General features: G+C 46.7%; 1 protein-coding gene across 1 annotated transcript in view; it reads right to left on the bottom strand.

Moving 5' to 3' along the window:
• The window catches only part of TRIO (trio Rho guanine nucleotide exchange factor), a 3,555,343-nt gene that overhangs the window by 1,440,394 nt on the left and 2,098,423 nt on the right, over positions 1–16,526 (bottom strand). The window contains 1 exon segment of the mRNA XM_077269474.1: positions 2,331–2,427. Within this exon segment, the coding sequence (XP_077125589.1) occupies positions 2,331–2,427 (97 nt within the window).

The following is a 16,526-nucleotide window of genomic DNA, read 5'->3' on the forward strand; positions in this document are numbered from 1 at the left end:
TGCATCTAGTTCACTCTCTGACTTTGAACCAGTTACTGAAGAAGAAGTAAGCAGGCTCCTTGCATCTTCTCGCCCGACCACTTGCACCAGTGACCCCATTCCGTCACATCTCCTCCAGTCCCTTTCCCCGGCTGTCACCTCTCACATAACAAAAATATTCAACCTTTCCCTCACTTCCGGTATTTTTCCCTCCTCATTTAAGCATGCCATCATACATCCATTACTTAAAAAACCCTCCCTCGACCAAAACTGTGCCGCTAATTATAGACCTGTCTCTAATCTTCCCTTCATCTCTAAACTCCTGGAACGCCTGGTCCACTCCCGTCTTACCCGCTATCTCTCAGATAACTCTCTTCTCGACCCTCTTCAATCTGGCTTCCGCTCTTTACACTCTACTGAAACTGCCCTCACTAAAGTCTCTAATGACCTACTAACAGCTAAATCTAATGGTCACTACTCCATGCTAATTCTCTTGGATCTTTCCGCAGCATTCGACACTGTGGATCATCAACTCCTCCTCACTATGCTCCACTCCATTGGCATCAAGGACACCGTTCTCTCTTGGTTCTCCTCCTATCTCTCTGACCGATCCTTCACTGTATGTTTTGCTGGTTCCTCCTCCTCTCACCTTCCCCTTACTGTTGGGGTTCCTCAAGGATCAGTCCTAGGCCCCCTCCTCTTCTCTTTGTATACTGCCCCTATTGGACAAATAATCAGTAGATTTGGGTTCCAGTACCATCTCTATGCTGATGACACCCAATTATACACCTCTTCTCCTGCTTTCACTCCGACCTTCTTAGAAAACACCAGTGATTGTCTTACCGCTGTCTCCAACATCATGTCCTCCCTCTATCTGAAACTGAACCTGTCAAAAACTGAACTCCTCGTGTTCTCTCCCTCTACTAACCTACCTTTGCATGACATTGCCATCTCCGTGTGCGGTTCCACCATTACTCCAAAGCAACATGCCCGCTGCCTTGGGGTCATCCTTGATTCCGAGCTTTCATTCACCCCCCACATCCGATCACTGGCTCGCTCTTCTTATCTGCATCTCAAAAACATATCTAGAATTCGCCCTTTTCTACTTTCGACTCTGCAAAAACTCTTACTGTTTCTCTTATTCATTCCCGTCTGGACTATTGTAACTCTCTACTAATCGGCCTCCCTCTTACCAAACTCTCCCCGCTCCAATCTGTCCTGAATGCTGCTGCCAGGATCATATTCCTCACCAACCGTTACACCGATGCCTCTACCTTGTGCCAGTCATTACACTGGCTACCCATCCACTCCAGAATCCAGTACAAAACTACTACCCTCATCCACAAAGCACTCCATGGCTCAGCACCACCCTACATCTCCTCTCTGGTCTCAGTCTACCACCCTACCCGTGCCCTCCGCTCCGCTAATGACCTCAGGTTAGCATCCTCAATAATCAGAACCTCCCACTCCCGTCTCCAAGACTTTACACGTGCTGCGCCGATTCTTTGGAATGCACTACCTAGGTTAATACAATTAATCCCCAATCCCCACAGTTTTAAGCGTGCCCTAAAAACGCATTTGTTCAGACTGGCCTACCGCCTCAACGCATTAATCTAACTATCCCTGTGTGGCCTATTAAAAATAGAAAAAAAACAAAACACATAATCAGGTTCCTTGCATCGTGTTCTCATACACTTTATGCAGTTAATAGCACTCTGTGTCTGTACTGCTACATACTTAGGCTGTTAACTGGTGTTATGCAGCTTTACATGAACACCCGAGCCTTACACTATGGCTGGTCCAAATAACTAAAGCAATTGTTACCATCCACCTCTCGTGTCTCCCCTTTTCCTCATAGTTTGTAAGCTTGCGAGCAGGGCCCTCATTCCTCCTGGTATCTGCTTTGAACTGTGATTTCTGTTATGCTGTAATGTCTATTGTCTGTACAAGTCCCCTCTATAAGTTGTAAAGCGCTGCGGAATATGTTGGCGCTATATAAATAAAAATTATTATTATTATTATTATTATTATGAGGGGGCACTTTTTTAAGTGATTATTTCAGCGTGTGCAGGCATCATAACTAAAAGAGCCACCTTGTCAACGCCTGAGGGGGGTGACAGGTTCCCTTTAAAAAGGTGGCAATTTCCTAGAATGTAACATAACATAGTTGAATATGGATACATAAAAATATAGAAACAGACACTTTGTGGATAATTAAAGAAGATATCTGGCCACTCCTCATTCACCAAGAGAAAGGAATTGTTTTTACTAAAATAAACAAAATAGGAGAGCAGATGGGTTGAATTTAATTAAAATAATTAGAAATGTCAAAAGTATTTTTTATAGCTTACCTTATCACTGTCTAAAGTGTTTTGTGATGTTCTGGATGCAATTGATATTGTATCAGGTTGACTGCCATCTCCTTGACTTTCAAAATCTTCAGGATCTCTATGATTCAAAGATTAGTGATTTTTAATAATTTTCTAAGAGAAATAAATGCAATAGGTATAAACACTGATGAATTAATAAGCTATTAGTATGCATCCAAGGATAATTTTATAACATTATTCCAGGAGCTTTTTTGTCGATTACTACTGGTGACTTGAAAGACAATCTGGTGAAACTTCTAGAAAGTCAACTATTCCATACTGTCAGCGACAAATTATGTTATAAAGTGACAGTCTTTGCAAGCAAAGAAGAGATCCAATATATAAAGAATATCGGATAATATTGCTCAGAGACTATTCAGTATGTAAGATATATAAAAAATAGAGGTGGCTGCAATAAACTGTTTACTTAACTGTTTACTTAACTGCTTAAAGGGAACCTGTCACCCCCCCCCCCCCCCCCCCCATCAGGCGTTTGTAACTAAAAGAGCCACCTTGTGCAGCACTGATACTGCATTCTGACAAGGTGGCTCTTTAAGTTCTTGTTGCTGGCACTGCTGAAATAATAGTTTATGAAATTTGTCCCTCATACCTTGAAATCGTCCTGGGGGCAGGTCTTTCCCCCCCTAATACAGACACACCACAGCCATCACTCAGGGCCTCTGCGCGCCCTGGGCATCGCCTCCTCAGCGTTATTCAATTGTCCCTGTCATCTTAGGCCTTGGGCAAGCGCAGTTAGCGCTGCCCGTCCACTGACATCACTTGATGTCTTTCGTATTGCGCCTGCATGGACGTGCGTCCCGAGATCCTGCCCCACAGTCTCTTCTGATTTATTAACACTGCGGGGCTGGGATTCTTGGGCATGCTCAATACTTATCTGTGGCTCTCCCTCATCTCCTCTCCCTCCGCCTTCCTCCTACTATGCAGCGTCAGAGGAATCATCAGATATCTGACAATTCCTCTGATGCTGCACAGTAGGAGGAAGGCGGAGGGAGATGAGGGAGAGCAGCAGATAAGTACTGCACATGCCCAAGAATCCCAGCCCCGCAGTGTGAATAAATCAGAAGAGACTGCGGGTCGGAATCTCGGGACGCACGTCCACGCAGGCGCAATACGAAAGACATCAAGTGATGTCAGTGGACGGGCAGCGCTAACTGCGCATGCCCAAGGCCTAAGATGACAGCGCAGGTGCCGGTACAATTGAATAACGCTGAGGCGGCGGCGCCCGGCGCGCAGAGGCCCTGAGTGACGGCTGTGGTGCGTCTGTATTAGGGGGGAAAGACCTGCCCCCAGGACAATTTCAAGGCATGAGGGACAAATTTCATAAACTATTATTTCAGCAGTGCCAGCAACAAGAACTTAAAGAGCCACCTTGTCAGAATGCAGCATCAGTGCTGCACAAGGTGGCTCTTTTAGTTACAAACGCTAGTGTGAACAATTAAGCAAGTTGAAGATGAAATGATCTCTAAAAGGCTTGAAGCTAAAGAGCACACATTTCCTTTGCATTTTAGACAACATTTTAAAACTTACAAAAAGGAAAATTGGGCAGGTGCAAAAGTTTGGGCACCCTGCAAGGTTAGTACCTAGTTGCACCCCCTTTTTAAAGAATTCCAGCTTGCTTGTAAACGCTTTTTTTAGTCAGACAAGTGTCTCAATTTTTGTTTGACGGCTTTTCATCCATTGCTCCTTGGAAAATTCTTCCAGTTCTGCGAGATTCCTGGGTCGTATTGTATGCACTTCTATTTTGAGGTCTAGCCACAGATATATATATATATATATATATATATATATATATATATATATATATATATATATATATATATATATATATATATATATATATATAATTGTCTAAAGGTCACTTCCATCTTTCTGTCTGTCCTTCTGTCTGTCTTTCTCTCTGTCACGGATATTCATTAGTCGCGGCCTCTGTCTGTCATGGAATCCAAGTCGCTGATTGGTCGTGGCAAAACACCCACGACCATTGCCACGACTAATCAGCGACAGGCACAGTCCGGCAGCAAAATGGCCTCTCTTTCCTCCCCGCAGTCAGTGCCCGCTCCATACTCCCCTCCAGTCAGCCCTCACACAGGGTTAACGCCAGCGTTACCGGAGCGTGGTGTAACGCACTCCGGTAACCCAGCTATTAACCCTGTGTGACCAACTTTTTACTATTGATGCTGCGTATGCAGCATCAATAGTAAAAAGATCTAATGTTACAAATAAGAATAATAATAAAAAAAGGTTACTCTCACCCTCCGACGTCGCCCGCTGTCCTCGGCAGTGCAAGCGGCAGTGTCACCCGGGTGCTGGGTAGACTGCCGCTGATTACCCGGGCCCCTGCGATATCCCTCAAACTAGGGAAAACCCTGTCTGTCCCTCTCCCAGAATTTACACTGATGGTGTGCTTGTCTGGGCCGCCAGGCCTGACCCTGACAACTGTTTCAGTCCTATGCTGAAACCTCCAACCGCCTCCCAGTGATAAGACCACACACCAACCCCTACAGAAAGACAGACAGGGAAAACTAAAAAATGCACCACGCCGCAGACACACGGTAAAACACTATAATGTGCACAGGGCAAAACAAATACAAATACAGGGAGGAGAAATATGACAAAGGATAATACACCGCCAGATACGATATTTCTTCTCCTAGACCACCTCTCCAGACCGAGATCACCAGGCACAAGACACTAGCTATAATCGGCGACGCCCAAAGTCCAGAATGACTATTTAAAGGCCACGGGCGTGACCCAGCCTCCAACCCGATTACCAGCTAGATTAACCCTGGAATATCTGGATAAAGTCTAGCCGGCGCCACTGAGCGTATAGTGGACGAATGTGGAATTACCGGTGTCTGTCGGACGCCCTAGTGTGAATAGCGTCCGACATGACAGTACCCCGCCTTCTACGAGGGACCACAGGGCCCTCTCGACTTATAGGACCTGGCTTGTCCGGATGGCGGCGGTGAAACATACTGACCAGCCAGTCCGCATGTATGTCCGAAGCTGGTACCCAAGACCTCTCCTCCGGCCCATAACCACGCCAGTGTACCAGATACTGTAATGTGTGGCGCACAATACGAGAGTCAACCAACTTGGAGACTTCAAACTCCAAATTGCCATCCACCAAGACTGGAGGTGGCATTGGCGCCGCGTCCACGGAACCCACCACCTTCTTTAAAAGAAATCTGTGAAACACGTTATGTATTTTATAAACCGTAGGAAGCTCCAATCGGTAGGCTACCGGGTTAATGATTGCGGCGACCCTAAATGGACCAATAAACCTTGGACCCAATTTCAGGGTTGGTACTTTGAGTTTTATGTTTTTTGTGGACAACCACACCCAATCACCCACACCCAGGTCCGAACCTGGCACACGTCTACTGTCAGCCACTCGTTTGTACCTTGCACCCATGCTCAGCAAGCGCTGTTTCACTCTCCTCCAAACGGCTGACAGTTGTGCTCCTAGCTGGTCCTCCTCCAGAACGCCAGCAGAGCCACCCTGAAGGAGAGTACAAAATTGAGGATGGTACCCATAAACACAAAAGAACGGGGACTCACCAGACGATCCCTGGCGATGATTATTAATAGCAAACTCAGCCAAAGGAAGGGACGTCGACCACTCCACCTGGTTGTCAGAAACAAAGCAGCGTAAGTACTGCTCCAAATTCTGGTTCATACGCTCGGTCTGACCATTTGACTGAGGATGAAACGCCGAAGAATGCGACAACTTGATCCCCAGCCGTGAGTAAAATGCTTTCCAAAACTTTGCCACAAACTGAGTACCCCTATCCGACACTATGTCAGACGGAACCCCATGAAGTCTGACCACCTCCTGCACAAAAACCTGAGCCAGAGTCTTCGCGTTAGGCAACGAAGGCAAGGACACAAAGTGCGACATCTTGACATGGAGATCTCCGTCCATGGCCTACTGGGAACCCCTAGAGGATGTAATGAGCCAGCAGGATGGGAGCGGGGCGTCTTAGCCCTAGCACATGTGGTACATGCCGATACGTACAAGACCACATCCTGTCGGATTTTGGGCCACCAAAACCGACGCGACACCAACTCCAAGGTACCCCTAACCCCTGGATCACCAACCAGAACAGTATCATGATGCTCACTCAACACCTTTAGGCGAAGATGAAGCGGTACAAATGATTTGTTAAAAGGAAGCTCTGGTGGTACTTCCTCCTGAGCCTCGGCAATCTCAGCCTCAACCTCTGTCATGAGAGCCGAGACCACTACACCCTTTTGGAGGATGGGTACCGGATCTTCCCGAGGTTCTCCCCCCGGAAAACACCTGGATAAAGCATCTGCCTTAGTGTTCTTAGACCCTGGTCGGTACGTAACAAAAAAGTTGAAACGCGTGAAAAACAATGCCCAGCTAGCCTGCCTGGGGGACAGACGCTTGGCTGACTCTAAATAAAGCAGATTTTTATCGTCGGTGATAACTGTAACCTGGTGGACCGACCCCTCCAAGAAGTGTCGCCATTCCTCAAAAGCCAACTTGATAGCCAACAACTCCCTGTTGCCGATATTGTAGTTAAGTTCGGCGGGCGACAGCTTCTTGGAAAAGTAGGCGCATGGACGCAACTCGCCCAAGGATGAGCCTTGTGACAGCACCGCCCCCACTCCAAACTCAGACGCATCAACTTCCACGGTAAATGGTTTTGATACGTCTGGTTGCACCAGAATGGGGGCCGAAGCAAAACTGTTCTTCAGAAATTCGAATGCGCGCACAGCAGCCTCAGGCCAGGCGGAGAAATTGGTACCCTTTTTCGTCATGTCAGTAAGCGGTTTAGCAATGGTAGAAAAATCTATGATAAATTTTCTATAATAATTAGAAAATCCAAGGAACCGCTGGAGTGCTTTTAGGTTATCAGGCCGTTCCCAATGCAGCACCGCTTGCACCTTAGCGGCGTCCATTTTAAACCCTGAAGCAGACAGAATATAACCCAAGAAAGGCAACTCCTGAACCGAAAAAACAAATTTCTCCAGTTTTGCATAGAGCTTATTTTCTCTGAGTAGCTGTAACACCTGCCTCACATGCTCTAAATGAGTATCACAGTCGCATGAATAAATGAGAATGTCATCTAGGTACACAATAACGAATTTCCCCAGTACATGCGAGAACACATCATTTATGAAATGTTGAAATACAGCAGGCGCGTTTGTCAACCCAAATGGCATCACCAAATTTTCAAAATGACCCTCAGGAGTATTAAAAGTCTTCCACTCATCACCTTGACGGACTCTCGTGAGGTTGTACGCCCCCCTGAGGTCAAGCTTGGAAAACCACTTAGCACCAGCCACCTGGTTGAACAAATCAGGTATCAGTGGCATAGGGTATGGATCACGAACCGTAATCTGGTTTAACTCCCTGAAATCCAGACACGGACGTAGTCCGCCATCTTTCTTCTTAACGAAGAAGAACCCCACTGCCACCGGCGAGGATGAAGGCCTGATGTGCCCTTTGCTCAAACTCTCAGCAATGTAATCTTTTAAAGCCTGCCTCTCAGGACCAGAGATGTTAAACATCCTAGCTTTCGGCAATTTGGCCCCTGGTTTAAACCTAATAGTACAGTCATAGGGTCGATGTGGTGGCAATTCTGAACAACCCTTCTCAGAGGACACATCTGTGAAATCCAGCAGTGACTCAGGAATGCTAGGAGTCACAGCGGACACACATGTGGCCAGGCAATTCTACTGGCAGAATCAGCTCCACTGAATTATGTCCTGAGTCTTCCAGTCAATCACCGGGTTGTGCACAGACAACCATGGAAAACCCAGAACCATTTGTGCAGGAAGATTACTGAGCACCCTACATGTAACTTGCTCAGAATGTAGGACCCCAATGTGGAGTTTAACCTCAGCCACAAACTCAGTAATCTCCCCCTGTGGGAGTGGAGTAGCATTGATGGTGACCACCTGGATAGGATGAGGCAGTTTTTCGACCGTGAACCCGGCCGTGTGCGCAAACTCCTCATCAATGAGATTAGTGGCTGACCCACTATCCACAAAAACAGTGATTGTCAGCTCTCTGCCAGCGACCATAACTCTGGCAGGAAGCATACATTGAGAGACCACCATGGAGGATATGCATAAGCTCAGATTGGCCTCCTCCACACCCTCTGAGCTTAGTAGTTTTCCGCCATTGCGCTTTTCTTAGAAAACAGAGGACAAGCATTAACATAATGCCCTTTTTTACCACAGCAAAAACAGGCTCCCTGCTTCCTGAATGAGGGGGCTCGATGATGTCACACCCCTGCGATTTGCATAGGCTCCGTGGGCTCACCTGCAGCAACCTCACGTGCACCTACTCCCTCCCCCATAAGCGGCGTCTCTTGCACCCCCTGACGCAAACGGCGATCAATGCGGACAACAAGACTCATGGCAGACTCTAGAGAAGCAGGAGTCTCATACATCAGGAGGGCTTGTTTAACCCTTCTCGAAACCCCATGAACAAACTGACTCCGCAGCGCCGGGTCATTCCATTGCGTGTCCACCGCCCAGCAGCGAAATTCAGAACAGTAATCCTCCGCCATTCGCTCCCCCTGGCGGAGAGCACGTATTTTAGAATCTGCTAGAGCCAATCTGTCAGGATCATCATATATGAGTCCAAGAGCAGAAAAAAAAATCTCCACTGAGTTAAATGCAGCTGCATCAGATGGTAATGAAAATGCCCATGCTTGGGGGGTCTCCGTTCAGTAATGATAATACCAGGCCTGTTGTGAACTCCGTTTTCAGGCTCCCTCTTGTGGTCACAGATGGTATTGTGCGACTTTGGTTTTTTGGCTCCCCCTGGTGGTTTGGTTTATTATCCTGCGGGTCTGCTGGATCAGCTGCCTCGTTATTCACCAGGGAGGCTCCTATTTAGCTCTGCTTCACTTCCACTTTTTGCTGGCTGTCAATGTATTCAGTGCTATTCTGATTACTCCTGATTATCTCGTTTTCTGCCTCTTCAGGATAAGCTAAGTTCTGTTTGAATATTTTTTGCTCATCTGCCTGCAATATGATTTCTGTGTATGATGAGTCTAGTCCAGCTTGCTAACATGTGATTTCTTTTTGCTGGTAAGCTCTGGGGTACGGAGTTGCCTCCCCCGCACCGTTAGTTGGTGCGGGGGCTCGAGCAATCTCTGCGTGGATATTTTGAATAGGGTTTTTTATTGACCGCACAGTTTCCTTCCTATTTTCTGCTATCTAGTATTAGCGGGCTTCATTTGCTAAATCTGATTTCATCTCTGCGTTTGTGCTTTCCCCTTAACTCACCGTTAATATTTGTGGGGGGCTATTCTATATCTTTGGGGTCTTCCACTGAGGCAAGTGAGGACTTACTTTCCCTCCAGGAATAGTCAGTTTCTCAGGCCGTGACGAGACGTCTAGGATTTTTTAGGTAACGTTCCACGGCTGCCTATGGTTGTTTGCGGATAGGATCAGGTTGCGGTCAATCTAGTTACCACTTCCCCAGAGCTAGTAGTCTGTTCAGTTACTTAGCTAGTCCGACCTGCGATCCTTGCCACTAGGATCATAACAGTACAGCCGGCCAATGAAGTGTTAATTGCATGGCAGAAGCAGGAGAAAAGAAGCTTGGAGATATTTTTTTTTTTTTGCTGCCGTGTGTCTAGCTGCTGTGTGTCTGGATTCTCTCCTCATCTTAATCTTGGTGTGGCTCTGAGTTCAGCTGCTGATATGGATATCCAGAGTTTAGCCTCCAGTGTAGATCATCTTGCTGCAAGGGTACAAAGTATTCAGGATTTGTTGTGCACAGTCCTATGTCCGAGCCTAGAATACCTATTCCGGAGTTGTTTTCTGGAGATAGATCTAGGTTCCTGAATTTTAAGAACAATTGCAAGTTGTTTCTTTCTTTGAAACCTCGTTCTTCTGGGGATTCTGTTCAGCAAGTTAAGATTATTATGTCTTTCTTGCGTGGCGATCCTCAAGATTGGGCTTTCGCATTGGCTCCAGGGGATCCTGTGTTGCTCAGTGTGGATGCGTTTTTTCTGGCCCTTGGATTGCTCTATGAGGAACCTAATCTTGAGAACCAGGCTGAAAAAGCGTTGTTGGCCCTCTCTCAGGGGCAAGATGATGCAGAGGTGTACTGCCAGAAATTTCGGAAATGGTCGGTGCTTACTCAATGGAATGAGTGTGCCCTGGCTGCAAATTTCAGAAAAGGTCTTTCTGAAGCCATTAAGAATGTCATGGTGGGGTTCCCTACGCCTGCAGGTCTGAATGAGTCAATGACTCTGGCCATTCAGATTGATTGGCGTTTGCGGGAGCGCAAACCTGCACACCATTTGGCGGTGTCTTCTGAACAGACACCTGAGTCTATGCAATGTGATAGAATTCTGACCAGAAGTGAACGGCAAAATTATAGACGGCAAAATGGGTTGTGCTTTTACTGTGGTGACTCAGCTCATGTTATCTCAGCATGCTCTAAGCGCACAAAAAAGATTGATAAATCTGTCACCATCGGTACTTTACAGCTTAAGTTTATTTTGTCTGTTACCCTGATTTGTTCCCTGTCATCTTACCCGGTTATGGCTTTTGTGGATTCAGGTGCTGCCCTGAGTCTGATGGATTTGTCATTTGCCAGGCGCTGTGGTTTTGTTTTGGAGCCTTTAAAATTCCCTATTCCACTAAGGGGAATTGATGCTACACCATTGGCTACGAATAAACCTCAGTACTGGACACAAGTGACCATGTGCATGACTCCTGTTCATCAGGAGGTGATTCGCTTTCTTGTATTGCATAATTTGCATGATGTTGTCGTGTTGGGCCTGCCATGGTTGCAGACTCATAATCCAGTCCTGGATTGGAAAGCAATGTCTGTGTCAAGTTGGGGTTGTCAGGGAATTCATGGCGACGCTCCTGTGGTGACAATTGCTTCATCCACTCCTTCTGAGGTCCCTGCGTTTTTGTCAGATTACCAGGATGTATTTGATGAGCCCAGACTCAGTTCTCTACCTCCTCATAGGGATTGTGATTGTGCTATAAATTTGATTCCTGGTAGTAAGTTTCCTAAGGGACGACTTTTCAATTTGTCAGTGCCGGAGCATGCTGCTATGCGGAGTTATATAAAGGAGTCTTTGGAGAAAGGACTTATTCGCCCCTCCTCCTCCCCTCTTGGTGCGGGGTTCTTTTTTGTTGCTAAGAAGGATGGTTCCTTGAGACCTTGTATTGATTATCGCCTTCTAAACAAAATCACGGTCAAATTTCAGTATCCTTTGCCATTGTTATCTGATCTGTTTGCTCGCATTAAGGGGTCTAGTTGGTTCACCAAGATAGATCTTCGTGGTGCGTATAACCTTGTGCGTATTGTTATGGTTCTCAATGGCAAGAGAACATAGCCCAGCAAACATAAGAACTAGCTCTTGGAAGGATGGAAACTAAACTGACCATGAACTAAACCTGCCGCACAACTGACAGTAGCCGGGTAGCGTTGCCTGCGTTTTATCCCTAGACGCCCAGCGCCGGCCGGAGGACTAACTAATCCTGGCAGAGGAAAATATAGTCCTGGCTCACCTCTAGAGAAATTTCCCCGAAAGGCAGACAGAGGCCCCCACATATATTGGCGGTGATTTTAGATGAAAATGACAAACGTAGTATGAAAATAGGTTTAGCAAAATTGAGGTCCGCTTACTAGATAGCAGGAAGACAGAAAGGGCACTTTCATGGTCAGCTGAAAACCCTATCAAAACACCATCCTGAAATTACTTTAAGACTCTAGTATTAACTCATAACATCAGAGTGGCAATTTCAGATCACAAGAGCTTTCCAGACACAGAAACGAAACTACAGCTGTGAACTGGAACAAAATGCAAAAACAAACGAGGACTAAAGTCCAACTTAGCTGGGAGTTATCTAGCAGCAGGAACATGCACAGAAAGGCTTCTGATTACAATGTTGACCGGCATGGAAGTGACAGAGGAGCAAGGCTAAATAGCGACTCCCACATCCTGATGGAAACAGGTGAACAGAGGGGATGATGCACACCAGTTCAATTCCACCAGTGGCCACCGGGGGAGCCCAAAATCCAATTTCACAACAGTACCCCACCTTCAAGGAGGGGGCACCGAACCCTCACCAGAACCACCAGGGCGATCAGGATGAGCCCTATGAAAGGCACGGACCAGATCGGAGGCATGAACATCAGAGGCAGTCACCCAAGAATTATCCTCCTGACCGTATCCCTTCCATTTGACCAGATACTGGAGTTTCCGTCTGGAAACACGGGAGTCCAAGATTTTTTCCACAACGTACTCCAACTCGCCCTCAACCAACACCGGAGCAGGAGGCTCAACGGAAGGCACAACCCGTACCTCATACCTGCGCAATAATGACCGATGAAAAACATTATGAATAGAAAAAGATGCAGGGAGGTCCAAACAGAAGGACACAGGGTTAAGAATCTCCAATATCTTTTACGGGCCTATGAACCGAGGCTTAAACTTAGGAGAATGAACCCTCATAGGGACAAAACGAGAAGACAACCACACCAAGTCCCCAACACAAAGCCGAGGACCAACCCGACGCCGGCGGTTGGCAAAAAGCTGAGTCTTCTCCTGGGACAACTTCAAATTGTCCACTACCTGCCCCCAAATCTGATGCAACCTCTCCACCACAGCATCCACTCCAGGACAATCCGAAGATTCCACCTGACCAGAAGAAAATCGAGGATGAAACCCCGAATTACAGAAAAAGGGAGACATCAAGGTGGCAGAGCTGGCCCGATTATTGAGGGCAAACTCCGCTAAAGGCAAAAAAGCAACCCAATCATCCTGATCTGCAGACACAAAACACCTCAAATATGTCTCCAAGGTCTGATTCGTCCGCTCGGTCTGGCCATTAGTCTGAGGATGGAAAGCAGACGAGAAAGACAAATCTATGCCCATCCTAGCACAGAATGCTCGCCAAAATCTAGACACGAATTGGGTACCTCTGTCAGAAACGATATTCTCCGGAATACCATGCAAACGGACCACATTTTGAAAAAACAGAGGAACCAACTCGGAAGAAGAAGGCAACTTAGGCAGGGGAACCAAATGGACCATCTTAGAGAAACGATCACACACCACCCAGATGACAGACATCTTCTGAGAAACAGGAAGATCCGAAATAAAATCCATCGAGATGTGCGTCCAGGGCCTCTTCGGGATAGGCAAGGGCAACAACAATCCACTAGCCCAAGAACAACAAGGCTTGGCCCGAGCACAAACGTCACAAGACTGCACAAAGCCTCGCACATCTCGAGACAGGGAAGGCCACCAGAAGGACCTTGCCACCAAATCCCTGGTACCAAAGATTCCAGGATGACCTGCCAACGCAGAAGAATGAACCTCAGAAATGACTTTACTGGTCCAATCATCAGGAACAAACAGTCTACCAGGTGGGCAACGATCAGGTCTATCCGCCTGAAACTCCTGCAAGGCCCGCCGCAGGTCTGGAGAAACGGCAGACAATATCACTCCATCCTTAAGGATACCTGTAGGTTCAGAATTACCAGGGGAGTCAGGCTCAAAACTCCTAGAAAGGGCATCCGCCTTAACATTCTTAGAACCCGGCAGGTAGGACACCACAAAATTAAACCGAGAGAAAAACAACGACCAGCGCGCCTGTCTAGGATTCAGGCGTCTGGCGGACTCAAGATAAATTAGATTTTTGTGGTCAGTCAATACCACCACCTGATGTCTAGCCCCCTCAAGCCAATGACGCCACTCCTCAAAAGCCCACTTCATGGCCAAAAGCTCCCGATTCCCAACATCATAATTCCGCTCGGCGGGCGAAAATTTACGCGAGAAAAAAGCACAAGGTCTCATCACGGAGCAATCGGAACTTCTCTGCGACAAAACCGCCCCAGCTCCGATTTCAGAAGCGTCGACCTCAACCTGAAAAGGAAGAGCAACATCAGGCTGACGCAACACAGGGGCGGAAGAAAAGCGGCGCTTAAGCTCCCGAAAGGCCTCCACAGCAGCAGGGGACCAATCAGCAACATCAGCACCCTTCTTAGTCAAATCAGTCAATGGTTTAACAACATCAGAAAAACCAGCAATAAATCGACGATAAAAGTTAGCAAAGCCCAAAAATTTCTGAAGACTCTTAAGAGAAGAGGGTTGCGTCCAATCACAAATAGCCTGAACCTTGACAGGATCCATCTCGATGGAAGAGGGGGAAAAAATATATCCCAAAAAGGAAATCTTTTGAACCCCAAAAACGCACTTAGAACCCTTCACACACAAGGAATTAGACCGCAAAACCTGAAAAACCCTCCTGACCTGCTGGACATGAGAGTCCCAGTCATCCGAAAAAATCAAAATATCATCCAGATACACAATCATAAATTTATCCAAATAATCACGGAAAATGTCATGCATAAAGGACTGAAAGACTGAAGGGGCATTTGAAAGACCAAAAGGCATCACCAAATACTCAAAGTGGCCCTCGGGCGTATTAAATGCGGTTTTCCACTCATCCCCCTGCTTAATTCGCACCAAATTATACGCCCCACGGAGATCTATCTTAGAGAACCACTTGGCCCCCTTTATGCGAGCAAACAAATCAGTCAGCAGTGGCAACGGATATTGATATTTAACCGTGATTTTATTCAAAAGCCGATAATCAATACACGGCCTCAAAGAGCCATCTTTCTTAGCCACAAAGAAAAAAACGGCTCCTAAGGGAGATGACGAAGGACGAATATGTCCCTTTTCCAAGGACTCCTTTATATATTCTCGCATAGCAGCATGTTCAGGCACAGACAGATTAAATAAACGACCCTTAGGGTATTTACTACCCGGAATCAAATCTATGGCACAATCGCACTCCCGGTGCGGAGGTAATGAACCAAGCTTAGGTTCTTCAAAAACGTCACGATATTCAGTCAAGAATTCAGGAATCTCAGAGGGAATAGATGATGAAATGGAAACCACAGGTACGTCCCCATGCGTCCCCTTACATCCCCAGCTTAACACAGACATAGCTTTCCAGTCAAGGACTGGGTTATGAGATTGCAGCCATGGCAATCCAAGCACCAACATCAAGCAAGCACCAATCCAAGCACCAACATGGCAATCCGGATCACCAGGAGATTATTCGCTTTCTTGTGCTGTATAACCTACATGATGTAGGTTATACAGCACAAGAAAGCGAATAATCTCCTGGTGATCCGGATTAATCCGCATAGTTACTTGTGTCCAGTATTGTGGTTTATTGCTAGCCAATGGGGTGGAGTCAATCCCCTTCAGGGGTATAGGAGTTTCAAGAGGCTCCAAATCATACCCACAGCGTTTGGCAAAGGACCAATCCATAAGACTCAAAGCGGCGCCAGAGTCGACATAGGCATCCGCGGTAATAGATGATAAAGAACAAATCAGGGTCACAGATAGAATAAACTTAGACTGTAAAGTGCCAATTGAAACAGACTTATCAAGCTTCTTAGTACACTTAGAGCATGCTGATATAACATGAGTTGAATCACCGCAATAGAAGCACAACCCATTTTTTCGTCTAAAATTCTGCCGTTCACTTCTGGACAGAATTCTATCACATTGCATATTCTCTGGCGTCTTCTCAGTAGACACCGCCAAATGGTGCACAGGTTTGCGCTCCCGCAGACGCCTATCGATCTGGATAGCCATTGTCATGGACTCATTCAGACCCGCAGGCACAGGGAACCCCACCATAACATCCTTAATGGCATCAGAGAGACCCTCTCTGAAATTCGCCGCCAGGGCGCACTCATTCCACTGAGTAAGCACAGCCCATTTACGGAATTTCTGGCAGTATATTTCAGCTTCGTCTTGCCCCTGAGATAGGGACATCAAGGCCTTTTCCGCCTGAAGCTCTAACTGAGGTTCCTCATAAAGCAACCCCAAGGCCAGAAAAAACGCATCCACATTGAGCAACGCAGGATCCCCTGGAGCCAATGCAAAAGCCCAATCCTGAGGGTCGCCCCGGAGCAAGGAAATCACAATCCTGACCTGCTGAGCAGGATCTCCAGCAGAGCGAGATTTCAGGGACAAAAACAACTTGCAATTATTTTTTAAATTTTGAAAGCAAGATCTATTCCCCGAGAAAAATTCAGGCAAAGGAATTCTAGGTTCAGATATAGGAACCTGAACAACAAAATCTTGTAAATTTTGAACTTTCGTGGTGAGA

This window comes from Ranitomeya variabilis, chromosome 6 (genome assembly GCF_051348905.1).
Source record: "Ranitomeya variabilis isolate aRanVar5 chromosome 6, aRanVar5.hap1, whole genome shotgun sequence".
Classification (NCBI taxonomy): Eukaryota; Metazoa; Chordata; class Amphibia; order Anura; family Dendrobatidae; genus Ranitomeya; species Ranitomeya variabilis.